Here is a 27,943-nt window from a genome sequence, read left to right as displayed (position 1 = left end):
ACTTTTATTTTTGGGTGAACTATCACTTTAAATGCACCTGAGCATTCCCATTGCCAGGAGTTTTGTTTTCCTAACAGTCATGTGACTTGAAAATGACTATGGAAACTGAAACCATTTGCATGGCATCTGCCTCTCTGTTTGCTGCTGCTTTAGACCAGTTGAAAGAATTGTTAGTCTAGATTAGTTAGATATTGTACATTCAGTATATATTAGTTTATAAGACTGTTCTACTTGAATGGATTCCAGTGCCAAGTTCAACAGGTAATTTCCATTCATTTTTATTTCACCTTTAGGAAATAATTGCAGTATTTAAGTTTGGATGCTTTAAAACATATCAGTGTTGTGTCAATGAATGAATGAACAGTGAGATTTCTGTCATCGCATCATCTTGTATTTTCACATGCAGATACTGAATCACATTGCTGGTACAATATTGTAGATATATTATATAATGTATTATTATATTTGTGGTGTGAACTTGGCAAGAATTTGTAATCATTTGTAATCGGATGAAGTGTTAGGTATGGAAAACAATTGCAGATATAGTTGTACATTTGCAGTTAGATTCTTGTGCGTAAAGCCACTTAGAATTAAGGTAAGCTATAGTCTTTTACTAACCCATTGAGTGGTGTATGTGATGGCCCACTCAAGTGGCAAAGTCAAAGAATGAATTAAAAACTATTAAAATTAAAGTTGACACAAAAATTTTAATCTTTCATCATTTACTCAAAGAAGATCTTTTTTAAGAAAGTTGGTAGCCGAACAACATTGGCCGCCATTCACTTCTATTGAATGGACCCAAAACCAATGCAAGTGAATAGGAGAATGAATAACAACATTCTTCAAAATGTCTTCTTTTGTGTTCTGTGTAAGAAGAGAGTCATACGAGATTGAAATAACAAGTGGGTAAGTGAATGATGACAGAACTTTTATTTTTGGGTGAACTATCACTTTAAATGCACCTGAGCATTCCCATTGCCAGGAGTTTTGTTTTCCTAACAGTCATGTGACTTGAAAATGACTATGGAAACTGAAACCATTTGCATGGCATCTGCCTCTCTGTTTGCTGCTGCTTTAGACCAGTTGAAAGAATTGTTAGTCTAGATTAGTTAGATATTGTAGATTCAATGGCTTTTTTATTGATAGAATAAAGAAGACCTTGAATTGTGATTTTCCATAAGTAGTTGTGTTGCAGGTGGCAGAAGGCAAAGGACATTATGATTAAAGTGATTGTGATAAAAATGTCTGTAATGCAGTTTGAACCATTCAGTCTATTTAATGTCTGTATTTGCACAATTAATGCTATAATTGGCAATACAAATTTTGATTATAAAATAACAAATAAATGAAATATGAAAACATCAATAATACTACAAATTAAAACCACATTTAAAAAACATTATATTAATGATTAACACTAGTTCCCTTTCTGTCGGTCTCTCGACGTTGTGTCGAACCGACAGATGGGGTTCGCCCCTGAAAACCTATCATCTTCTGACTATTTTGAAAAGGCCAATGAAATTGGCGAATTAAATTTGCATGCCGGGCTCTGCCCCCGGATATCCGGGTATAAAAGGGGAGCCAGCGTGCTCATTCATTCACCTTTTGTGCTGAGGAGCCTGAGAGCATCTCACGATCGCTGCAGCGGACAGCTAATGTTGTGGCATGAGGGACACAACGTCTCGTTCCCTCCATCAGGGAACAGAGGTTACATACGTAACCGAGACGTTCCCTTTCTGTCGGTCTCTCGACGTTGTGTCGAACCGACAGATGGGGTTCCTATTGAAAATGCCACAGCACTAAGCCGCGTCACAATCTCTAGCGAAGCGACGTTGACCGGCCTGGGCGAGCCACACGTGAGCGCTATCGCGAAATTTGTAACCTTCCAGTGGGCAGGCAGGGGCTCCCAGAGCTTTTGGCAAAGATGAGTAGCCCCTGCCCTCAGCCACCACAGACGGAGGCCTTGTTCTCTAAACGAGAAGCCGTCCGGTACCGTAGGACTACTGGGTAAGCGCTGTTCCCTCAATGTGGACGTGCGCTACGGAGACCACTTCCCACCATAGGGGGGAATACAGTGGAGACACCAACATGGTCTCACCAAATAGGGGAGAACTCATGGGAGGTATGTGTGGAATGCGGCAAGGTGGATGTCCACCTGGGGGAGGTCATGGGTTGCCACACGGGGAACCATCTCATGACGACATCTCAGACGGAACCACCCTAGTGGGGGGTTACTACGTGTGGGGCACTAGGTCCGGTTAGAGCTATATGTAATAACTCAGCAGGATACCCGGCCATAGGTGGCAGGGCTGCTCCGCCGAGCCCGCCGCCCTGAGTGCTTATTGATGGATGGACGGACTGCCTATTCTTCACCCTTGGGGAAAGAAGGGAGGCAGCCCATAGCGCACTGATCCACCTAAGAAGGGGAATGGCGCTATGCGCAGGCGTACGCCCTAAGACTGCTGGTCTCACCTGTTGACAAGACTCGAGCTGCCGACTCCCCACGGAGGTTGCAAGCCTCTGCGAGGTATAGCGTAGCCCAACCCGCAACTCTACAGATGTCTGCCAGAGAGGCGCAGTGAGCCGATGCCCACGAGGAGGCCACACCCCTAGCGGAGTGTACCGTCACTCAAATGGGCACGGGCTAGGATCGGCGCGCCGTAGTGACGGGGTGTGCGATCCAGCGCGACAACTCTCCTCGGAGACAGCACTCCCGTTGCTGACCTCCATAACAGACAAGAGCTGCTCAGGGCCTTGAAGCCCTCCGTGTGGTTCGAGTAGAGGCGCAATGCGCTTACTGGACACCCCACGTACAGGTTGGGTCTTTCTCCCGGTGTGGGAGCGCCTGCAAGTTCACCACCTAGTTCCCAAAGGGGGGCGGCGAAACTTTGGGCACGTAATTCGGCCGGGGTCTCAGGATCACGTGAGAGTCACCGGGCCTGAATTTTGGCAATCGGTGGACACGGAATGCTTGCAGGTGCCTCACCCTCTGGATGGACTCGAGCCCCAGCAGGAGAGCCAACCCCCCTCGCAGAACGAGGAAGGGGGCTCTCCGCAGGGCCCGAAAAAAGGGGACCCAAAGGTCCACCTTAAGGTCCCAAGAGGGTACGGGGCGCAGACGAGGCCTTAGCCCCTCGCGTCCTAGAGGAACCTAATAATCAGGTCATGCCGCCCCAGAGGCTCACGAGCAACTGGTACGTGATAACCGCGACAGCGGGTACCCACGCTCCAATGTGGAAGGGGAGGTTACTCCCCAGCCTCTCCTGCAATAGGACAGCACGTTCCTGAGCGAGCAATTCCGCGGGTCTTCTCCTCGAGAAGAGCACCAGGACGAGAAAGGGCGCCACTTAAAGGCATCCAGCCTTGTGGGCATGGCCCTTGCCTGAGTGATAGTCTCCACCACTGTGGGGGGTAGATCATCCAGGAACTCCTCGTCCCATCCAGGAGCCAGACCCAAAAGATCCGGCTCGAATGCCACAACGTGCCCATCCCCTGCGAGTAGGCCCTTCGCCAGGGGATTTGGCCAGGGGGAGTTGTCGTCAGGAGTATTAGCTCCGAGGACCAAGTGTAGTTGGGCCCGTAGGCGCAACTAGCAGCACTTGATACTCCCTTCCCAGACCTTGCACAGGACCTGCGCAATGAAGCTCACTGGGGGGGAAGCGTACTTACGCTTGTCCCGCGGCTAGCTGCGCGCTAGGGCCTCCGTGTCGAGGGGGGAGGCCTCGTTCAGGGAGTGCCCAGCGGTACTGGGTGGTGTTCAGGGAGGCAACAGGTCCCCCTGTGCCCGCCCAAACCACAACCAAGCCGGCCCGCAGGGGTGGAGTCGTCACTTCCCACGAGGTGTCAACTGATGAGAGAGCGCTTGGCTGTCTGGTTCAGGACACCCGGTGGGCATGTGACATGCAGGGGCTTTGCCACCTGCTGTCTCCACGGGAGGAGGCGTTTGGGCTAGTTGCGATGACTGCAGCGAGCGAATGCCACCCTGAGGTTCAGTACGCTACGCCGGTCGTGCTGTCCGGGCCAGTATGCTGGCTCTGCACGAGAGGCCGGAGCCTCATCAGTGCAAGCAGGACAGCTAGCAAATTGAGGGCAGTGATATGCCAACGCAGGCGGGGGCCCGTCCAGCGACCCGACACTGCGCGCCCGTTGCACACCGCACCCCGTAGGGAGGCGTCTGTCATTACCACGACCGGCCTCAAGACCTGCCCGGGGTTAGGATGCGACGGCAGCAGGCGTAATGACGAAACAGGGGAAAAAGGGGAGCTCTGCGCCAGGGAGAGCTGCTCTTTTTCACGGCTGACCCGTTGCTGACATGCCAGCCCCTCGACAGTGCCGAGGGGACTGGACATGAGAGAATGCGGTCAGATGTCATGAACCACTCCTGGCGTCTGACAGACACCAGGACGTGCTTCTGCGCCTCCTGAACGGCACCCTTGCAAGGTGCTGCTCAAGGTATGCAGCGACCCCTGGTTTTGGGGATGATGAAGTGCGGCTGTAGAAGCCACTGGACATCTCGGCCGAGGGGACGGTTCGATCGCCTTCGCCAAAGGGGTGGCAGCCCCGGCCTGGAGCACGGGAACATCCCTGCCTCTGCTGAGGTAAGAGGATGCCCGAAGTCCGGCGGAGGTCTGGTGAACTGGATCGAATGCCGAGACGGACCACACTCCCAGCCACCGTGATGGTTTGAAATGCTATCCAAGCACCCAGGGACCTCACAGGGGGGCTACGATCTGCTTCATCAACCCGCAGGGGTTGGTTCAATGACTAGCAGTGCTGGTCCCACCCGGGGGGAACAGCTCCGCCAAATCACCTGCCAGGCGATGGCGCAGCTCGACGCACCGTCGAAGCGAGAGTGCTGAGGGCTGCGATATACTCGCCATTGCGTGCACGACGCAACGTCGAGTTGCCGAACACCATCTTTCAGAGGGTGAGAGCGGCTGCAAGTGGGACCCAGAGAGAGACCTCTCCTTGTGAGAAGGCGGGCACTAGGCCCCCGATGGGTCCCCGAAAGGCGGCCGGGTCACAGCAGGCCGGTCTGTTTCTACACTGTCAAAAGGTTGCTGGAGCAGTCCTTGACAGTGCCACCAATCAGCCGACCTTGCGAGAGGGGAGTCGGGAAAGTGGCCTTTCTCGACATCGCCCACCTGCGCAAGATTGAGTCAGAGGCGTCTTTCCGGGCCACTGATGTGGACATCGTCCGACCCAGCCTGCGTCGCCACCGTGGTCCCCGGAGGGCCAGTCGGCGGCGGCACTACTTGGGTCGGTCTTACCCCGTGGGGCTCTCTTTAGCGCACTGGCCTGCAGGATGGCCATGGCGTAAGAGTGGTGGCAGCTTGGCCCACGGCACTGCCAGCCTCAACACCAGAGATGACGAGACCTTACATGCCCTGGACGGTGAGTCTAGGTCAAGCTCCCAAGGTGGCCGCCGTCTGCGGATACCCGCGACTGCATGCTACACCCAGGGTGCATTGACATAGTCCCTAGCTGCCTCCCCGCCCCGAGGGAAGAGAGGGCGATAGAGTCAGCTAGACGGAAGCGCGCCGAAGGGGGCGCTCCAGGTCTTACTGAACTCCTTATGCAGCTCGGTAAAACTTGGCACTTGAGCCGGGCACGGCTTGGAGTCGCGCCCGGGCCCAATGTGCGAAGTACCCAGCCGCGAGCGCCAGGGCTGCGGCGCACCGCAATCCGACACTCACGGCGGTCCGAGCGAGCATGGCTGACATCTTGACGTCTGCTCTCACCTGTGCTCGACCTCCCGAGGGAGGGAGCTTCAGGGAATCGCCAGAGTCTGATGTCAGCAGGTCGCGCTCCGATGTTGCAAGAGACACCTCATCTCCACGGCTCATGTCCGAGCGCGTGGCTGAGGAATAAGACGGCTTAGGACCATCTTCGGGGAATTGCTAAACAAGCGAGACGGGGCGCGAGCGGTCTGCGAGCCGGCCGGCTGACGGATTAACGCTCACGATAATCCCCACATCACCCTCGCTGCTCGCCGCTGCTGACGGCAGGGCCGTAGCCGCTGCGGTCACAGAACGGGAAGCAAACGAGGTGTTGGCTGGATCTTACAGAACACAGCCACCATGACGCAACGTCTGAATAGCCATCCGACCGCAGTGACGCAACGTCTGAATAGCCATCCGCGTGCAGTGACGCAACGTCTGAATAGCCATCCGCACGCAGTGCGGGCAGGACGAATCCACGAGGCTGCCACAGTGGTCGGACCCCCGAACACCTGCGGCAACCACCGTGTCCGTCCCCGTCCTCGATGAGTGTACTGCACCCAAGAGATCAGCGGGCAATGCCACGCTGAGGAAATTGCTCTTTTAGAAAAATACCTCTGGAATTGCCAGGACGCCCAGGGGAATCTCCGCTGCACCGCGTCGTAGAATTCGGCAATTCGAAGAATGTCATCAGATGCGAAGGCTCCGGAGAACAGAAGATGAATGAATGAGCACGCCGGCTCCCCTTTTATACCCGGATATCCGGGGGCGGAGCCCGGCATGCAAATTTAATTCGCCAATTTCATTGGCCTTTTCAAAATAGTCAGAAGATGATAGGTTCTCAGGGGCGAACCCCATCTGTCGGTTCGACACAACGTCGAGAGACCGACAGAAAGGGAACTAGTGTTAATCATTAATATAAAACCCCATTCTATTTACCATTTGCACTTCCATTTACAGTACCTGCTGCTTTTCTGTTCACTTTGGGTGGTGACCCTTTCCGTGACCTTACACTGGTTAAACAATGCAAATTAGCTATGGCGAGTTATCTCTCTGATTGGCTGGTTCTTTGTATGTCATGTCAGATGAGATATGTAAATTAAAAGATTCAACGTCCGATGCATTCATTTTAATATATCTACATTTCTGTATTTACACATTCTGAAATACTGCCATCGGGTGTAAAAATTCACTTGTTTTGTATTACAAATTTTGACAACTCATATGCATTGAACATAAAATGTTATTTTTGTTTACCTTGAATCAATTGTTTTGGTTGATAATCTAAACATCAAATGAACAAGGATTTGGGAAAATATAATAAAATATTTTAAAGTATATAAACATAAAAGACTCTAAAGGTACACCTTTACTACAGGTACACCTCTACTAGGCGAGTTTCTCGAACTATACCCTAGAGTTACTTTCCTACGTGCCACGTTAACAGGTGCTGTCCATGGTGGTGGTGCTGAATTAATGGATATCGATCGCTCAACAATCAATTATTCACAATAGACAGTGAATTTATTTTAAAAGGTTCTCAAACTTTGGGTCATAAGGAGGATCACGCAAAGCCGCTTGCTGTTGTGGTGCATTTAAAAGTTTATTCAACAGTGAATGCTTCAATCTGATTGGTTGACAAAGGTTTTATGGGTATGCATTGGCTGAATCCGAAATTGCATACTGTCATACTATATAGCAGGCGAAAAGCAGTAGGCAATGAATAGTATGTCCTAAACCTCGGTCTTCATAAAGAGTAGTAAAGAAATTCCTGTATTGCGTCCTCAGCGACGGATACTTGAGATGCTCCATATCGCATGAGCCCAATGGACAGAACACCAGGCACAACCCGCAAAACAGCTGAATTTCATTTCCATTTAAACATGTTGTAATTATTGTAAAGCTAATGTAACATTAACATTGATCTTCCTTTGAAGCATTTATATTGATCTTCAATATTAAGAGTATATAGGTTTGTGTTTTCTATGTATATTTGCTCTTTACAATATTATATATCAGATCATTTTAAACAGGGGGTTCAACAGATACACTTTGGTGCTATTTATCTTTCTACTCACCTTTTATACACGGATAATAACAACACACAAATAAACCCAAAATGTATCCAAACGAAAAATGAAGAGACGTGTAAAAATTGTGTAGTTTTATGGACAAGGCAAGAGAAGAAAATGTGGAGAAAGTGAAAGTTAAACCAGAGCCTGGTCTGATAGATTTTGGATAATGTCCATGTTAAAACAAACTTAGCACACTAAAACAAAACAGAAGACATTTTCTTAGGTTGTTTTTAATTATGCAACAGAATGCATATTAGAGCAACGTACCTACGTGAGAGACACCAACGTATAGGCAAAATACTGACAAAAGAATAATTAGCACAAGTTTACAGTCAATAACGTTTTTCTGTAACAAAAATAACATCCCATTGGCATAATTATTCTTCAAAAAAGGAAGTGTGGATGTGCTGCCGAAATGAAACTAAGAAGACGCATCGCAAAATCACAAAGCTGCTGGATTCGTTTGAATTGTTTACTTTTATCAAAAGCATTTAGCCCTACAAGGTGAAAATGTAAATTCATGAAAATAAAAAGCTCTGAATGTGCTGTACTGTGTTGTTTACTTGTACAAAACCTATGTTACGGTGTTAATGGAAGCTGTCTCTTATAACTTCAGTTGTTGCGCTTGTCATTACATCACATCACATGGCTAATCTCTGGCCCACACTTCAGTACATTAGGTGGCGGACATGCAAATCAAATGTAAATTGCCACCCGCCATTGAAAAGGAACAGGAGAAGAACTATGTAACATGATCACGTCAATATGGCGTACAACGGCCGGACCACAACAGTACGCACCCATTTAGACCCGTTAAAGGAATTGTTCACTTTCAGCATACAATTTCATAATAATTTACTCACCTCTGTTGTCATCCAATATGTTTAGGTATTGTTTTACTTTAGTCAAAAATTAATTAAGGCTTTTGATGAAAACATTCAAGGATTATTTTCCATATAGTGGACTACAATAGCCTCCAAACGGTTAAAGGTCAAAATTACAGTTTCAGTGTAATACTAAATTACGTTGAAAAGTTCACAATTGACATTGGTAACTTTAATAACTGCATTAACTCATCTACTGCACTGTAACTTCAAAAGCTGCATTAACTCATCTACTGCACTGTAACTTCAATAACTGCATTAACTAATCTACTGCACTGTAACTTCAATAACTGCATTAACTAATCTACCGCACTGTAACTTTAATAACTGCATTAACTCATCTACTGCACTGTAACTTCAAAAGCTGCATTAACTAATCTACCGCACTGTAACTTTAATAACTGCATTAACTAATCTACTGCACTGTAACTTCATAACTGCATTAACTAATCTACTGCACTGTAACTTCAATAACTGCATTAACTAATCTACCGCACTGTAACTTTAATAACTGCATTAACTCATCTACTGCACTGTAACTTCAAAAGCTGCATTAACTAATCTACTGCACTGTAACTTCAATAACTGCATTAACTAATCTACTGCACTGTAACTTCAATAACTGCATTAACTAATCTACCGCACTGTAACTTTAATAACTGCATTAACTCATCTACTGCACTGTAACTTCAAAAGCTGCATTAACTAATCTACCGCACTGTAACTTTAATAACTGCATTAACTAATCTACTGCACTGTAACTTCAATAACTGCATTATCTAATCTACTGCACTGTAACTTCAAAAGCTGCATTAACTCATCTACTGCACTGTAACTTCAATAACTGCATTAACTAATCTACTGCACTGTAACTTCAATAACTTCGTTAACTAATCTACTGCACTGTAACTTCAATAACTGCATTAACTAATCTACTGCAATGTAACTTTAATAACTGCATTAACTAATCTACTGAACTGTAACTTCAAAAGCTGCATTAACTAATCTACTGCACTGTAAATTCAATAACTGCATTAACTAATCTACCGCACTGTAACTTTAATAACTGCATTAACTCATCTACTGCACTGTAACTTCAAAAGCTGCATTAACTAATCTACTGCACTGTAACTCGATTAACTGCATTAACTCATCTACTGCACTGTAAACTTATTAACTGCATTAACTAATCTACCGCACTGTAACTTTAATAACTGCATTAACTAATCTACCGCACTGTAACTTTAATAACTGCATTAACTAATCTACCGCACTGTATTTTTAATAACTGCATTAACTCATCTACTGCACTGTAACTTCAATAACTGCATTAACTCATCTACTGCACTGTAACTTCAATAACTGCATTAACTCATCTACTGCACTGTAACTTCCATAACTGCATTAGCTAATCTACTGCACTGTAAACTTATTAACTGCATTAACTAATCTACCGCACTGTAACTTTAATAACTGCATTAACTAATCTACCGCACTGTAACTTTAATAACTGCATTAACTCATCTACTGCACTGTAACTTCAATAACTGCATTAACTCATCTACTGCACTGTAACTTCAATAACTGCATTAACTCATCTACTGCACTTTAAATTTATTAACTGCATTAACTAATCTACTGCACTGTAACTTCAATAAGTGCATTAACTAATCTACCGCACTGTAACTTCAATAACTGCATTAACTCATCTACTGCACTATAATTTCAATAACTGCAGTAACTCATCTACTGCACTGTAACTTCAATAACTGCATTAACTAATCTACTGCACTGTAAACGTATTAACTGCATTAACTAATCTACCGCACTGTAACTTTAATAACTGCATTAACTAATCTACCGCACTGTAACTTTAATAACTGCATTAACTCATCTACTGCACTGTAATTTCAATAACTGTATTGACTCATCTACTGCACTGTAACTTCAATAACTGCATTAACTCATCTACTGCACTGTAACTTCAAAAGCTGCATTAACTCATCTACTGCACTGTAACTTCCATAACTGCATTGACTCATCTACTGCACTGTAAACTTATTAACTGCATTAACTAATCTACCGCACTGTAACTTTAATAACTGCATTAACTAATCTACCGCACTGTAACTTTAATAACTGCATTAACTCATCTACTGCACTGTAACTTCAATAACTGCATTAACTCATCTACTGCACTGTAACTTCAATAACTGCATTAACATATCTACTGCACTTTAAACTTATTAACTGCATTAACTAATCTACTCCACTGTAATTTAAATAACTGCATTGACTCATCTACTGCACTGTAACTTCTATAACTGCATTAACTACTCTACTGCACTGTAACTCTATTAACTGCATTAACTCATCTACTGCACTGTAAACTTATTAACTGCATTAACTAATCTACTGCACTGTAACTTCAATAACTGCATTAACTAATCTACCGCACTGTAACTTCAATAACTGCATTAACTAATCTACTGCACTGTAACTTCAATAACTGCATTAACTAATCTACCGCACTGTAACTTCAATAACTGCATTAACTCATCTACTGCACTGTAATTTCAATAACTGCAGTAACTCATCTACTGCACTGTAACTTCAATAACTGCATTAACTAATCTACTGCACTGTAAATTTATTAACTGCATTAACTAATCTACCGCACTGTAACTTTAATAACTGCATTAACTAATCTACCGCACTGTAACTTTAATAACTGCATTAACTCATCTACTGCACTGTAATTTCAATAACTGCATTGACTCATCTACTGCACTGTAAACTTATTAACTGCATTAACTAATCTACTGCACTGTAACTTCAATAACTGCATTAACTAATCTACCGCACTGTAACTTCAATAACTGCATTAACTCATCCACTGCACAGTAATTTCAATAACTGCAGTAACTCATCTACTGCACTGTAACTTCAATATCTGCATTAACTCATCTACTGCACTGTAACTTCAATAACTGCATTAACTAATCTACTGCACTGTAAATTTATTAACTGCATTTACTCATCTATTGCACTGTAACTTCAATAACTGCATTAACTCATCTATTGCACTGTAAACTTATTAACTGCATTTACTCATCTTCTGTACTGCAACTTTATTAACTGCATTAACTCGTATACTGCACCGTAACTTTAATAACCGCATTTACTCATATACTGCACCATACCTTTAATAGCTGCATAACTCATCCACTGCACTGTAACTTAAACAACTGCATTAACTCATCTATTGCACTGCAACTTTAATAGCTAATGTTTATAATCTATGCACACTTAAGTCACTTGCACTACTGTTTAGTCTAAATTATTATCTGTTCATAGCCACCTGTACATTAATGTTCATAGTATATAGTCATCTGTATATATTGTTCATAGTACATACCTACTGTCATATTTTCATAGAACATACCTACTGTAAAATATTTTTATAGTCCATGCCCACTGTATAATATTTTCCTAATGACATGCACAAGAAAGTTGTCCTATCAACATAATTACATCCCTGTTTTGTTACTCCCTTGTGGGTTTGTTTTGTTATTTATTATTAAATGTATTTTATTAAAACCCCTTACCCGCTGTCTGCATCTGGGTCCTCTCTCCTTGTCATATAACATTTTGCAAACTAAAAGTTCACTAACTGGGACCTTCACAAGTCCTGTAATTAGTCTTGGGGAATATGGCTCAAGATTGGATTTAGGGGCGTCATGCACCTATTTTTTTAAGAGGGAACATTGTGCACAACACACAGAAACATATTACATTTTAGGTCCAGAGGGTAATTATTTGGAGGATCTATTGACAGAAATGCTAAATAATATACATAAGTCTTCAGAGGTGTATACAGAGCAAAGATGCATAATTTTTTTACATTACATTTCATTACATTTAGTCATTTAGCAGACACTTTTATCCAAGGCGACTTACAAAAAGTTCAGGGAGCAATATGCAATATGTCATAAAAGAGCAATAGTACGATAGGTGCTAATACAAAGTTACTAGTTTCAACAAAAGCTAGACCACTACCTGTTGAGAGGAGAGGGTTAGTGTATTTTATTTGTTTATTTTTTCATTTGTCTGTTAAGTATTCCCAGAAGAGATGGGTTTTAAGTCGTGTTTTGAAGGTTGTGAGAGATGAGGCTGACCGGACCGCGTTAGGAAGAATGTTCCACCAGGAATGATTTAAGATATGAAAGAAAAGCGTTTCTTCGAAGAAAAGACGCTAGAGACTGCGGTCTTTAGCCTCCTCGTTAGAGCACCAGTCTCCCATTCAGACTGACGCCGGTTCGAAGCCCGCACTGAGCGGGGCGAGTGGAACCGGTTACACACGTGCACACCCCAATTAAATCATTAGGCAGCGCTGTTGCTCATTGATAAATGTTAAGCTCCTGTACATGATCAAAACTGCAAAAATCTCCAAAAGAGGACTAGAATGCGGCTCGTAACTGATATAGAATCGTCCAACCTATAGAATCTTGCCCCCTCTGTTTCAATGGGCATGATGCCTCTGAGTGGATTCATTGATTGTCAACAGCATTGCTCAAATTTGGCTGCAAACAATAATTTTTTCGTTATAAAACTAATGAAAATGTATCATGTGCTAGTTTATGCTGACCCAAAATATTTAATAAATATGAACAAAGTAAATGTAACAATATAATATAAAATAAAAAATCCAACTCGTGGTCGTCAGGTAACCCTGTTGTTTAGAGTATTTTTTGTTCATGCTTATGTTGTGCATGTAACATTAACAATGCAAATCGATTTTGCAGATGACATCATTGAAGCTTCTGCAAGAACCGTATGATATCATGGACAAACCCAAGTGAAACTTTAAAGACATTTCAAGAACCAGATGATCTGAAGTATCTTCCAAAAACAGATGATGTCATGGACAAACCTACAGTACATTTTCGAAAACCAGATGAGGTCAAAGAAAATTATAAAGATCCAATTAAACAGTTATTTAATGCAATTGAAACTTTAAAAAAATTTCAAGAACCAGATGATGCCACGGTCAGCTCTTCAGTGGATTTCCCAAAGACAGGTGATGCCAGTCCTCCAGAGGATCTTCCAAAAACAGGTGATGCCAGTCCTCAAGAGGATCTTCCAAAACCAGATGATGCCATGGGCAGCCCTTCAGAGGATTTCCCAAAAACAGGTGATGCCAGTCCTCCAGAGGATCTTCCAAAAACAGATGCGGCCAAGGACATGCCTTCACTGGATCCACTTAAAACAGATGATACCACGGACAACCCTTTAGTGGATACTCCGAAAACTAATGAGGCCAAGGACAGTCCATCAGTGGATCTTCTGACAATAGATGATGCCACGGGCAGTCCTTCAGTGGATTTCCCAAAAACAGGTGATGCCAGTCCTCAAGAGGATCTTCCAAAACCAGATGATGCCACGGGCAGTCCTTCAGTGGATTTCCCAAAAACAGGTGATGCCAGTCCTCAAGAGGATCTTCCAAAACCAGATGATGCCACGGGCAGTCCTTCAGTGGATTTACCAAAAACAGGTGATGCCAGTCCTCCAGAGGATCTTCCAAAAACAGGTGATGCCAGTCCTCAAGAGGATCTTCCAAAACCAGATGATGCCACGGGCAGTCCTTCAGTGGATTTCCCAAAAACAGGTGATGCCAGTCCTACAGAGGATCTTCCAAAAACAGGTGATGCCAGTCCTCAAGAGGATCTTCCAAAACCAGATGATGCCACGGGCAGTCCTTCAGTGGATTTCCCAAAAACAGGTGATGCCAGTCCTCCAGAGGATCTTCCAAAAACAGGTGATGCCAGTCCTCAAGAGGATCTTCTAAAAACAGATGAGGCCACGGGCAGCCCTTCAGAGGATTTCCCAAAAACAGGTGATGCCAGTCCTCCAGAGGATCTTCCAAAAACAGATGCGGCCAAGGACATGCCTTCACTGGATCCACTAAAAACAGATGATACCACGGACAACCCTTTAGTGGATACTCCGAAAACTAATGAGGCCAAGGACAGTCCATCAGTGGATCTTCTGACAACAGATGATGCCACGGGCAGTCCTTCAGTGGATTTCCCAAAAACAGGTGATGCCAGTCCTCCAGAGGATCTTCCAAAAACAGGTGATGCCAGTCCTCAAGAGGATCTTCCAAAACCAGACGATGCCACGGGCAGCCCTTCAGAGGATTTCCCAAAAACAGGTGATGCCAGTCCTCCAGAGGATCTTCCAAAAACAGATGCGGCCAAGGACATGCCTTCACTGGATCCACTAAAAACAGATGATACCACGGACAACCCTTTAGTGGATACTCCCAAAACTAATGAGGCCAAGGACAGTCCATCAGTGGATCTTCTGACAATAGATGATGCCACGGGCAGTCCTTCAGTGGATTTCCCAAAAACAGGTGATGCCAGTCCTCCAGAGGATCTTCCAAAAACAGGTGATACCAGTCCTCAAGAGGATTTTCCAAAACCAGGTGATGCCAGTCTTCAAGAGGATCCTCTAAAAACAGATGAGGCCAAGGACAGTCCTTCAGGGTACGCTACAAAAACAGATGGTGCAACAGACAGTCCTTTGGAGAATCCTCCAAAAACAGGTGATGTCAAAGACAATTGTCGAGAGCCAATTAAACAGTTATGTAATTCAGTTAAAACGTTAAAGAAATTTCAAGGACCAGATGATGCCAGTCCTCTGAAGGATCTTCCAAAAACAGGTGATGTCACGGTCAGCTCTTTTTTGGATCTTCCAAAACCAGAAAATACCACGTACAGCCCTTCAGAGAAACCTCCAAAAACAGATTATGCCATGAATGGCCCTCAACAGTATCTTCCAAAAACAGATGATGCCACAGACAATCCCTCAGCGAATCTTCAAAAAGCAGACAATGTCATGAAATCTTCGTCAAGAAAACATCAAGAGCCAAGTGTAATTTGTGCTCTTATTATGGTAAAATTTAAACCTTGAAGTGAGAAACCCTTTATTGTAGCAAATGTTCATGCCCTAGGCTTGTAGTTGAAAAAAATGATACAGTGAAGCAGATACAGTATAGGCGTGGTGGTGATGTATGTCTACCTACATTTGTATATGTAGTGTTGGCTACATTTATTGTACCGGTCAAGTTTGGGAATCATTAATTATTCTTTTATTATACTGTTCCACCTTTTTATTAATAGAAAACTCATCAAAACCATTAAATAACACAACTGCAACTCTTTGAATTATGCTGAGACTAAAGACATAAATCAACAAAAATAAATAAAAACTATTGTATTTTAGCACCTTCAAAATTGCCACCCTTTGACTAGAATTAGCTAATTCTTTATTTTAGCATTTTATAAGTCTGTTTCTGAATGTCTAAGTTTGGAAGTTCCCATCTATTTAGAGTTCATATTGGCTATGTTTTTATCCTTGTTTGGTTCATGTCATCTATGTCAAAGTAATCTTTAAAATAAAATCTTGTTCTTTAAAAAAAGTGTATATATTTTATATATTGCAATATTTTATATTTCTATGTAACAATAACTTTAATTATGTATTTTTCCAGAAACCGGTAGCACAGCCAAAGGAAGTGAGACATTATCATTCAAAAGGAAGTCCTCAAGAGGATCTTCCAAAACCAGATGATGCCACGGGCAGTCCTTCAGTGGATTTCCCAAAAACAGGTGATGCCAGTCCTCCAGAGGATCTTCCAAAAGCAGGTGATGCCAGTCCTCAAGAGGATCTTCCAAAAACAGATGCGGCCAAGGACATGCCTTCACTGGATCCACTAAAAACAGATGATACCACGGACAACCCTTTAGTGGATACTCCGAAAACAGGTGATGCCAGTCCTCCAGAGGATCTTCCAAAAACAGGTGATGCCAGTCCTCAAGAGGATCTTCCAAAACCAGATGATGCCACGGGCAGTCCTTCGGTGGATTTCCCAAAAACAGGTGATGCCAGTCCTCCAGAGGATCTTCCAAAAACAGGTGATGCCAGTCCTCAAGAGGATCTTCTAAAAACAGATGATGCCACGGGCAGCCCTTCAGAGGATTTCCCAAAAACAGGTGATGCCAGTCCTCCAGAGGATCTTCCAAAAACAGATGCGGCCAAGGACATGCCTTCACTGGATCCACTAAAAACAGATGATACCACGGACAACCCTTTAGTGGATACTCCAAAAACTAATGAGGCCAAGGACAGTCCATCAGTGGATCTTCTGAGAACAGATGATGCCACGGGCAGTCCTTCAGTGGATTTCCCAAAAACAGGTGATGCCAGTCCTCCAGAGGATCTTCCAAAAACAGGTGATACCAGTCCTCAAGAGGATCTTCCAAAACCAGGTGATGCCAGTCCTCAAGAGGATCCTCTAAAAACAGATGAGGCCAAGGACAGTCCTTCAGGGTACGCTACAAAAACAGATGGTGCAACAGACAGTCCTTTGGAGAATCCTCCAAAAACAGGTGATGTCAAAGACAATTGTCAAGAGCCAATTAAACAGTTATGTAATTCAATTAAAACGTTAAAGAAATTTCAAGGACCAGATGATGCCAGTCCTCTGAAGGATCTTCCAAAAACAGGTGATGTCACGGTCAGCTCTTTTTTGGATCTTCCAAAACCAGAAAATACCACGTACAGCCCTTCAGAGAAACCTCCAAAAACAGATTATGCCATGAATGGCCCTCAACAGTATCTTCCAAAAACAGATGATGCCACAGACAATCCCTCAGCGAATCTTCAAAAAGCAGACAATGTCATGAAATCTTCGTCAAGAAAACATCAAGAGCCAAGTGTAATTTGTGCTCTTATTATGGTAAAATTTAAACCTTGAAGTGAGAAACCCTTTATTGTAGCAAATGTTCATGCCCTAGGCTTGTAGTTGAAAAAAATGATACAGTGAAGCAGATACAGTATAGGTGTGGTGGTGATGTATGTCTACCTACATTTGTATATGTAGTGTTGGCTACATTTATTGTACCGGTCAAGTTTGGGAATCATTAATTATTCTTTAATTATACTGTTCCATCTTTTTATTAATATTAAAGACTCATCAAAACCATTAAATAACACAACTGCAACTCTTTGAATTATGCTAAGACTAAAGACATAAATCAACAAAAATAAATAAAAACTATTGTATTTTAGCACCTTAAAAATTGCCACCCTTTGACTAGAATTAGTTATTTCTTTATTTAAGTCTGTTTCTGCATGTCTAAATTTGGAAGTTCCCAACTATTTAGAGTTCATATTGGCTATGTTTTTATCCTTGTTTGGTTCATGTCATCCATGTCAAAGTAATCTTTAAAATAAAATGTTATTCTTTAAAAAAGGTGTATACATTTTATATATTGCAATATTTTATATTTCTATGTAACAATAACTTTAATTATGTATTTTTCCAGAAACCGGTAGCACAGCCAAAGGAAGTGAGACATTCTCATGCAAAAGGAAGCGTATCACATGTTCTTTCAGGTGAATTGGCACAAAACATTACTGGTAGGAAAACAGCTCATCTCTCATCTCAAAATATGGGCTTAATTTTCGGATGGACATCTTGGATGTCTTCTTCAAATAGATGGCATCATGGATTCTAGCAACAGAAAGAAAATCTAAACCCAACTGTCTCTGTTAGAAGTCATAAAAGGGACCTGGGTTGAATCTTTTAATAGGACAAAGACCTGAAAGCAAAAATCGAAACAATAATGGGTCACTGAGCTTCCACCAACATGGAGGTGGAAATCTGAAAGCTCTAGAGCAATTCTCTTTAAAGAAATAGTCTATGTCCCTTGTCAGGGATTCTCTTAACATATTAGGCATTATAGGTGAAGACGCAGAGCTTTTATCTTGAAAATAAGATGTTGTAAAACGTGTTGGATAATTATGAGCAATGTGTACGAGAGAAAAATACATTTATTTCATAATGACATCCCACTATACAAAAATTAATTTTTCCAATGAAAGGTTAGATTTTGTAAAAATTACCATATTGAATGCAAGTCATAAGTATCTTTTGAAGACCAACACTATATGAACCAAAATAAGTAAATCACATAATTGTCTGGATACATCAAATAGTTACCAACCCTACACTCTGTTCCACATATGTTTAGCATCTTAACTGAACATTAAATCATCCATATAAAGACTAAAAATAAAGGAAGACAAAATGTAATCTGCTCATTATAATCTGTGGTGAAACCATTCTTTTTTTTCTCAAAAATTGCAAGGCTCAGAAATAGCTGAAAACAGTGATAACATTAGATCACAGCCATGGATGAGCTCTGCCAAAGATGTGAAAGACGGACAAAAGGTAAGAAATATGTGATATTTATGTATGTATGTTAATGTTAAATAATACTCAATAGTGCAAATAGAGAAACGGTTTGTGTGGGTGTGATTGACTAAACATACACATTGACATTTTTTTCATTAATTATACTATTTTAATGTATTTGGGTTTTTTTCAGCTATCTGCAGAACAACTGATGGACAGACTTCGTCTAGAAGGCAAACATCAAAAACTGAAAGCAGAAGATTTTCTTCAGTTAACTGAATATTCAAAGTCTCACGAGTTCTGTGTAGAGGAAGAAATTGCTCAATCTTTTCTAAAAAAATTACTTACATTGGACTACACAGTGAGATGCATCAAACTTAGAGAGGACACCGAACAGAACGACTCACAACAAATATGTGATAAGTCATCTACAAGAGATTCTTTTGATGATATTTTTGGAGAAGCAGCTGAATCTGCTGATGAGACAAACAGATTAGAGACTATTGACTTAATGGATGCTCAGATGGCTGTGTTTCATTGTGCTGATAGTTTCTTAAAGCAGCTCATGGTGACTAAACTCTCACAGTGTCAGTTTGCTCTTCCTCTGCTTGTACCCAATCCATTCACACAACAGATTGAGTTTCCTCTCTGGACATTTAGACAAATCAAAAAGAGCTGGAAGACGACTGATGATAAAGGTCAAACCCAACCAATCTACAGGGCAGAAACACAAATGGTGGCTTTCTTCAGGTTTGGCTCTGTGTCATCATCCAAGTCTCAGCTAATAAACAGTTTGATCAACGAGAAACACGACACGTTCTTCCACAGAAACTTTCCAGGCAGCAGCAGAACCAGAATACTGATGGACGGGGTGGTGGAGATCGCCTGGTACTGCCCATCTGGAGAGAAAACAGATACATTTCCTCAATGTGTTGCATTCTGTAATCTTCATGGTGATGCAGGAGTCAATGAGAGGCAGCTGGATATCATTACACAAATGTCTTCTGTAAATGTTGTAATTTTACCTCAAATGAACAAGAATAATCACGGCATGGCAAACATCCAAAGCTTATATCAGGCCTCAACGCCACTCATTTGCCTTCTTACTGAGAATAATTCAGCTCTCACAGAAATGTGCCAAGGAAAATACAGAATAGGTTTGAGAGACCGAAATCAATCTGTTGTATTTGAAGAACTCAGAAAAGCTATCAATAAAGGATTCTCATCTTTAGAATCGTCTTCCCTTTTCAAGCTTGAAGATGTGGCCAAACATTTAAATATCACAGTAGATGAGAAGACTGATGAGGACTGCAAGAGAGGAAAAGATGCAGCGCAGCAAATGATAAGTTTACTGAAGAATAAAGATCTGACAGAAATCAAAGAATTATTTCTGCCGTGTCAGGGAAAACTGTGGCATCAGTGGTGCCAGAAGAATAAAGAACTACACAGGCCTACATTGGGTGAACTACATAAAGGTGAAAACATAGAAAAAAATAAAAGTGATAAGAAATTAGAAATGCTGAAAATCCGTGAACAGCAGCAAACATCTGGTGTAAGTGAATTTATCCAAATCTTTACTCACCAACTGAACTCACAAGAAGAAATCGAGATGATGTATTTACTGAAATGGCTTGGGATTCTACTGGATGACTTCACCACTGAAAGTGTTTCAGCCCTTTATCGGGATTATGATAAAAAGTGGTCAGCAGTCTTAGATCTGAAAAAGAAACATGATAAATCACAACAAATGAAAGCTGAACAAGAACTTGGGAGAATGTCTGAGAAACTACAAGCTGCAACCTTTGGTTTGGAGCACATACTAAGAGAGGTCGGTCAGATATATGAAGGATGTTCAACTGTAAAGAACAACAAGAAAAACCTGAAGATTGACTTCAGAACTCTTCCTGGTCTTGCAGCAAAGATGATGATGTCTGGATTTCCACTGGAGTTGATGGATGGAGATGCTGCTCATGTTCCTCTGATCTGGGTTACTGCTGTTTTAGATGAACTCATCCAGAAACTGGGAGACAAGAGAGTCTTTGTGCTGTCAGTTTTAGGGATTCAGAGCTCTGGGAAATCCACAATGTTGAATGCCATGTTTGGTTTGCAGTTTGCTGTCAGTGCCGGCCGGTGCACCAGAGGAGCTTTCATGCAGCTGGTCAAAGTGTCAGAGGAGATGAAGATGAAAAAACAGCTGGAGTTTGACTATATTCTAGTTATTGATACTGAGGGTCTTCGTGCTCTAGAACTGGCTGGAAAATCAACAAGAAATCATGACAATGAATTGGCCACATTTGTTGTTGGTCTTGGAAATATGACGTTAATAAACGTCTTTGGAGAAAACACTCCTGAGATGCAGGACACTCTCCAGATTATTGTTCAGGCCTTCCTGAGGATGAAAAAGATTAAACTGAATCCCAGCTGTATGTTTGTGCATCAGAATGTTTCAGATGTCACAGCTGGAGAGAAAAACATGGAAGGAAGGAGACGACAACAGAAGAATCTGGATGAGATGACAAAACTTGTTGCTAAAGAGGAGGACTGTAATACAGAGTTTTTCAATGATGTCATTGCATTTGACATACAGACTGATGTGAAGTATTTTTCAAAGCTGTGGGAGGGAAGTCCACCTATGGCTCCACCAAACCCAAACTACAGCAGAAACATTCAGGAGTTGAAAGACACAATTCTCTTAAAAGCTTCTACAGCGAGCAGCATCACACTGTCACAGCTCAAAATGCGTATTAATGATCTTTGGAATGCACTGCTGAGTGAAAACTTTGTGTTCAGCTTCAAAAACACACTGGAGATTTCTGTATACAGAAAACTAGAAAGTAAATACATCGACTGGACTTTCAGTGTCAGGAGTGCCATGTTGAGAATTGAAGACAAATTCTACAACAGAATTGCAAATGGAAACATTGAGATTCAGGATAATGACCTGCTGGCTGAAATAAAAACAACTAAAGATGAAGTAGAAAAATCAATGAAGTCTTACTTTGATGAGGACAAAGACAAAGATATTCTGTGTCAATGGCGAGGAAGATTTGTAACACAAATGAAAGGTCTTAATGATGATCTGGTTAAGGAAACAAAAAGAAAGTTGAATAAAGCAATTGAGCAGAAGAAAGCCAGGGAGAATCTCGATAAAAGAAGAACAGAGAATGAAAATACACTTTTCACTCGGAGCAAGGAATGTGCTGTGAGTCTTAAAAGTAAAGGAGGAGATGAACGCGTTCTGAAAAAGGAATTTAACACATTATGGAGTAAATGGGTCACTGAAATGACAGAAGATATTCCTCCACTGAAAGACTTTGATTTATGGGATGATGTCACTCAGGTTTTATCTGAAAACCATGAACCAACGTTTGTGAATCAGAGACTAAATCTGCAAGTCTTCAAACAGATTGTCAACAGAGGTGATTATGACGACTACATTATACTACAGAGACACCAAGAGCAATCTGATAAAACTGTATCAAGTCAACACAACATCCATAATGCTGAATACAATGAATCAGTGAGGCAACTGATACATAATATAGTGCAGGAAACTAAGAAAATAATGGAAAAATTATCCGTCAGAAAACACGGCTATAATGTCAGTTACATTCAGGCAATAACAGACTGTGTGCAAAAGTCAGTACAGCAACATGAATCAGAAAACCAAAAATACAAACTAAAACGAGAGTTTATCACAGATCTCTGTCTCTATGTGTGTGACATCGGAAGCAAAAAGATTCTTAAACTTCTCAAGAAATTCAGAGAGTCAAATGATCCTAAAGTTTATCATAAGAAGCAGAAAACTCAATACTACAACGTCTACATGAACTACTCCAGAGGAGAAACAAACGCAAAAGTACTGATTGATTTCATCTGCAGCAAACTTGAACCGTCCATCTTACAAGAAGTTTACAACAAAACTGCTATTGATTTAGCAGCACAGATGAGGTCTGACATACGAGCATTACGTGAGAACAGATCAAATCTGGAGAAACACATTCTGAAATCCCTCGCAGAAAAAGAGGACTTTCATCAATATATGCAATACATCCACATACCCAAACAACACTTCAAACAATTCGTAAAAACTGAAGTCGACAAATACTTCACTGAACAAAGTGAAATGATTCTAAACATTTTCAAAGGAAATCTAAAACAGAAAGAGCAGATTGTGAGTAATACTGTGCATGCAGTGACAGAGGAGGTCAAAAATAAGAGAGGAGATGGAAACATGTGGTTGAGAAGTTTCACTAAAACACTCACAAATGAGCTGAAATTCAAAGGAGAGTTGTGTGTTAATCTCACTGGAGTTAAAGACTTGGATTTTCTTGAAAATCTTTTGAGTAAAACTCTGAATGAAATGATGATAAGACTACAGAACAGTTTTTCAAGCATTAATGACATTAAAATGGAGAAGTGCAGGAAGACACCAGATGAGATTTTGATCGATCACTTCTGTCAGTGCTGTTGGGTTCAGTGTCCCTTCTGTAAAGCCATCTGCACCAACTCAATGGAAAACCATTCTGGAGATCACAGTGCTCCTTTCCATCGTAGTGTTGGACTGAATGGTCATTTTTACAAAGAAAAATCAAGTTTGGCTAATTGTTTCTGCACAACAGAAGTGGTGAGTGATAACTGGTTTCACTCAAATGATTCAGATGAAAAGATTTTCTGGAAAGAATACAGAAAAGGAGGTCCTGAATTAGCTACCTGGAGCATCACTCCTGACCTCTCTGAGCTGCCGTACTGGAAGTGGGTTGTGTGCAGATTCCAGAAAGATCTAGAAAAGCACTACAGTAAAACATTCCAGGAATATGGTGAGATTCCAGATGAATGGAGACAATACACAAAAGAGGACGCTATTGAGAGTTTGGATAAATACATCTAGCAAAGAATTTAAAAAGTAAATACTTTGATGTGTTTTTAATATGTGAATGTATGAATCAGCAAAACGTGAACTAAAGAGATACAAACCACAGTAATGGGAGATGTTTACTGATTTATTCCATAGTTCAATATGAAACATTTAAAAAATATTAGTTTCAATCATTTTGTATACTCCTGTTTACTAATGAATACAGCCTCAGTACAGCCACAATGAAAATATTTCGATAAAGACAACTTTTGCTTTAATTCACTGATATAGTTAACTGGTCGTTACGAGTATGCAGAGTTCCAGTATGTTTTACATCAGCTGTTATAATTCCAGTGCCAAAAAAGTCGAATATCAGTTCCTTGGATGATTTCAGACCAGAGGCCTTAACTTCAGTGGTTGTGAAAATCTTTGAGCGGTTGGTGCTAAGGTATTCAATCTCTAAAATCTGTCTGGATTCACACCAATTCGCCCATAAGGCTAATTGATCGGTTGATGATGCTGTGGCTCTGTGCCTCCATTTAATCACTTATGTCAGAGTACATTAACTTAATAATAATACATAAGACAATGTGTACTGTCACAATTTTTGTTGTCTGTGTACACTTATGATTGTAAATCATTGCAGATTTTTATGTTTGCGGATGTCACTACCTTGATTGGTTTAATCGCAGACAATAACAAATTGGACTTTAGAAGGGAGGTTTCTACACTGTTTGAATGGAGTTGTACTCATAATCAGAAGTTGAATGTAATAAAAACAAAGGAAGGACAAATGCTGTCTCGTTATTGACTATAAATGGTCTAGACGTTGAAAATGTTCAACGTTTCAAGTTTCTCGGGACTACCATATTTGCAAAGTTAAAGTGGGACCTTAACCTAAGAAGCATTATAAAGAAATCTCAACAAAGTTGAGACAGTTCATCAGGGAAAGGTTTGTAATATTATTCGGGCTGCTTCAAAGATTTTTGGTTGTGATCTTCGCACTACTGATGAGATTCAAATCTCATGTGTGCAGAAAAAAATGTTTAACAATCATGAAAGATCCCTTATATCCAGCCAGACACATCTTTACGCCTCTTTCTTCAGGCAGGCGCCTTAGAGCAATCAAAACTATGTCCACATGTTTTTTGAACAGCACTTACTTACTCTTAACTCCTCTACATTTGACTCTTTACTATGGCTTGGACATATGCACTATGTACAGTTGGATTCGAATATGTGCATGTATTGATGTATGAATCTAAATATATGCTATTATTGTGTATAAGAGCACCAAGCAAATTCCAAAAAACTGGGGTGTTTAATTAAATGTGTCATGTATTACTCAAAAGTTTTTCTTTATAGCTCAGCGTAAGAGCGATGAACAAGAATTCTACTAAATAAACTTATACAGTAGCTTGAATGCACTGTGAGTCCTTTTGAATAAAAGCATCAGCAAAAGCAAATCTTTGAATTAATTAGATTTTGTTATTAGATATATAGTTTATTCGGATAAAAAAATCTTTAATATATTAATTAAAATGTTATTCGGTTTCACAATGTGCAGCTTTAGAGGTGAAATTAAAAACACATAAAAGGTTAAACACAGTACATGAATAGTTTGTTATATAAACACCTAGTAAATAATATCTAATGTCAGCAGTCTCCTGGTGGTTTATTTATCATATTTTGCATGAAGTGAATGCTTGGCTGAAAAGATGTGTCTAGATTTAAATTGGGCGAGTGTGTCTGATCCTCGAATAATATCAGGAAGGCTATTCCAGAGTTTAGGTGCTACGTATGAGAAAGCTCGACCCCCTTTGGTGGAATTAATTATTCTTGGTATTATCAAAAGTCCTGAGTTTTGAGATCTTAGAGAGCGTGAGGGGTTGTAGTGGGATAGAAGCTCTGTTATGTAGGTAGGGGCTAAACCCTTTAAGGCTTTATAAGTGATTAAAAGAACTTTAAAGTCAATACGATACTTAATGTGTAGCCAGTACAGTAGTCAAGTCTTGAGGTCACAAATGCATGAATAAGCTTCTCTGCGTCAGCAACACATAGAATATTTCGTAATTTGGCAACATTTCTTAGATGGAAAAAGGCTGTTTTTGTGACATTTGAGATGTGATTTCGAAATGACAGGTTGCTGTATAGTATAACGCCTAGATCTTTAACTGTATTTGTTGGAGTAACAGTACATCCTTCAACTTGTAGGTTTATAATCAGAAATACTCGGATTGCGTGTCTTTGGTCCGATAAGTAATATTTCTGTTTTATTGGAATTACAGGTCATCCAATGTTTTATATCTTCAATGCGCTCTGCCAATTTGGATAACTGGGAGGAATCATTAATGAGATATATAGCTGAGTATCATCTGCATAGCAGTGGAAGCTAATTCCATGTTGTTTAATAATGTTTCCGAGGGGCAGCATGTATATGGAGAACAGCACGGGTCCTAGAACCGATCCCTGAGGAAATCCATATTTTACTTGCTTAGATTTGATGATTCCCCATTTAAATTGACAAATTGATGTCTGTCTGACAAGTAAGATGTGAACCATTGTAGTGCCTGTCCCTCAATACCAGTACAATTTTGTAGGCGATCTAGAAGTATGTTATGGTCTACAGTATCAAACGCAGCACTAAGGTCAAGCAGGACTAGGAGTGAGATGTTACCTTTATCTGATGCTATAAGCAGGTCGTTTGTCATTTTAACGAGCGCAGTTTCAGTGCTATGGTCAGTATAGGGACCAGGGGGTCTATACACAGTAGCCAATGTAAAAGAAAGCAATTTTCTTTTACTTTTGTTAGGAATAATTTTAATTTATGCACTGTTCTCTGAGTTACAGCAAAAAAGTTTGCAAATATTGTAGCGACACCGCCACCCCGACCAACCGGACGTAGCTCATGCATATAACAGTAGCTTGGTGGGGTACACTCATTTAGACCTTAGTAATACATCTGCTCAGACTTTGACGTGACACTAAATACTTTTTCGCAGAATTTTTTTTCCTAATTTAGTCAGGACCTTTCAAGTCAAGAAAAACCCTAGTCAAAATTTAAAGACAAGTTATCTTTTATTGGCAGACTTGTTAACAGTTAACATTTTAGTGGTATGTCTTTGTTCAAAATTTCCTGCCCGTCTCATGAGCTCCATGGATCGTGAGATAGTGAAGCATCTGGGGTGACTCTCCCGGTTTAGCTGAGAGAGCAGCTCAACCTCCCCAGAACAGAGCGTGCAACAATGACAACAGAGTGCCATTGATTTAAAAAAAAAACACTAGTTAAAGGAAGAGCTGGGGAGGTGGTGGGTTGAAAAGCAGCATGCAGTGGAAGCAGCGAGGCAGGCTTGGCTGAAACGACATTTCAATAGGGCGCTCAATTTAGAGAATGTATCGGACGAGCTATTATGGGCTGGGTTTGAAGTTTTGATCAACTGATGACGTATATCCAAGCTTTACTACGCGGTAAAAACGTACCTGAACTAACGCCGATGCTTTATATAGGAACTTTGCTGTGTATTTTTGAATACCTACTCAAATATCTGCATATGCTCTTTTTTTATAAAGGAAGGCTCTAGGGCTCATGTAATTATGTGTCATTTTTTATTATAATGACATAATCACAGATTCAAAAAACTTTCATCAGGAAAAGATGAAAAGCCATATAGCACAAAACTAAGCTAGGACATAAACAGACAACACAACCTGGGGAGAAGGAAGAGGACATTAACTGATGACACTTACACTTTGTGGACAAAAGTATTGTGCCGCACCATTTTAATAAACAAGTTTGACTACTTAAGTCATTTCCATGAGTAATGCAAGAGTTTAGGCAGGGACATTTTATAGTCAAACACAACAATGCCCCTGGGCACAAAGCTAGTTTCAAAAGAAATGATTGATATAGTCTAATGTGGAATAACTTGACTGGTCTGTATAATGCCAAGGCCTGAAACAACCTTTGAGCTAAGAATTTAAAAAATCACATAAAAATAATGATTGCATGCTAAAGTCGTATGTTGTTTTAACTGGAATTATAAACAAATGTATTAGAAGGGTGTGTTCTTCTGATCATAAAGTGCACAAACACACATACAAAAAACAAATAACAATATAAACATCAAATGTATTGCATT

The 27,943-nt window shown here is 41.2% G+C and overlaps 1 protein-coding gene across 1 annotated transcript; it reads left to right on the top strand.

The window, feature by feature from the left end:
• Positions 1–128: 128 nt before the first annotated feature.
• Positions 129–24,589, top strand: LOC306891942 (interferon-induced very large GTPase 1-like). Its single transcript, XM_079452588.1, has 6 exons — positions 129–261; positions 13,485–15,639; positions 16,238–17,485; positions 18,075–18,144; positions 18,900–18,982; positions 19,140–24,589. Exons 2-6 carry the CDS (start codon positions 13,516–13,518, stop codon positions 23,835–23,837), a joined length of 8,223 nt encoding a protein of 2,740 aa, XP_079308714.1. The 5' UTR covers positions 129–261; positions 13,485–13,515; the 3' UTR covers positions 23,838–24,589.
• Positions 24,590–27,943: the final 3,354 nt, after the last annotated feature.

The sequence above is a fragment of the Barbatula barbatula genome (genome assembly GCF_947034865.1).
Source record: "Barbatula barbatula genome assembly, chromosome: 3".
NCBI lineage: Eukaryota > Metazoa > Chordata > Actinopteri > Cypriniformes > Nemacheilidae > Barbatula > Barbatula barbatula.
Note: the sequence above shows the minus strand (reverse complement) of the source record. Positions and strands in the feature narration are given on the sequence as shown.

Coding starts and splice junctions, on each gene's coding strand:
- LOC306891942 (XM_079452588.1), top strand. CDS start 13,516: ATGATATCATGGACAAACCCAAGTGAAACTTTAAAGACATTTCAAGAA. Junction 17,486..18,074: donor TAATTTGTGCTCTTATTATG/GTAAAATTTAAA, acceptor GTATTTTTCCAG/AAACCGGTAGCACAGCCAAA. Junction 18,983..19,139: donor ATGTGAAAGACGGACAAAAG/GTAAGAAATATG, acceptor GGTTTTTTTCAG/CTATCTGCAGAACAACTGAT.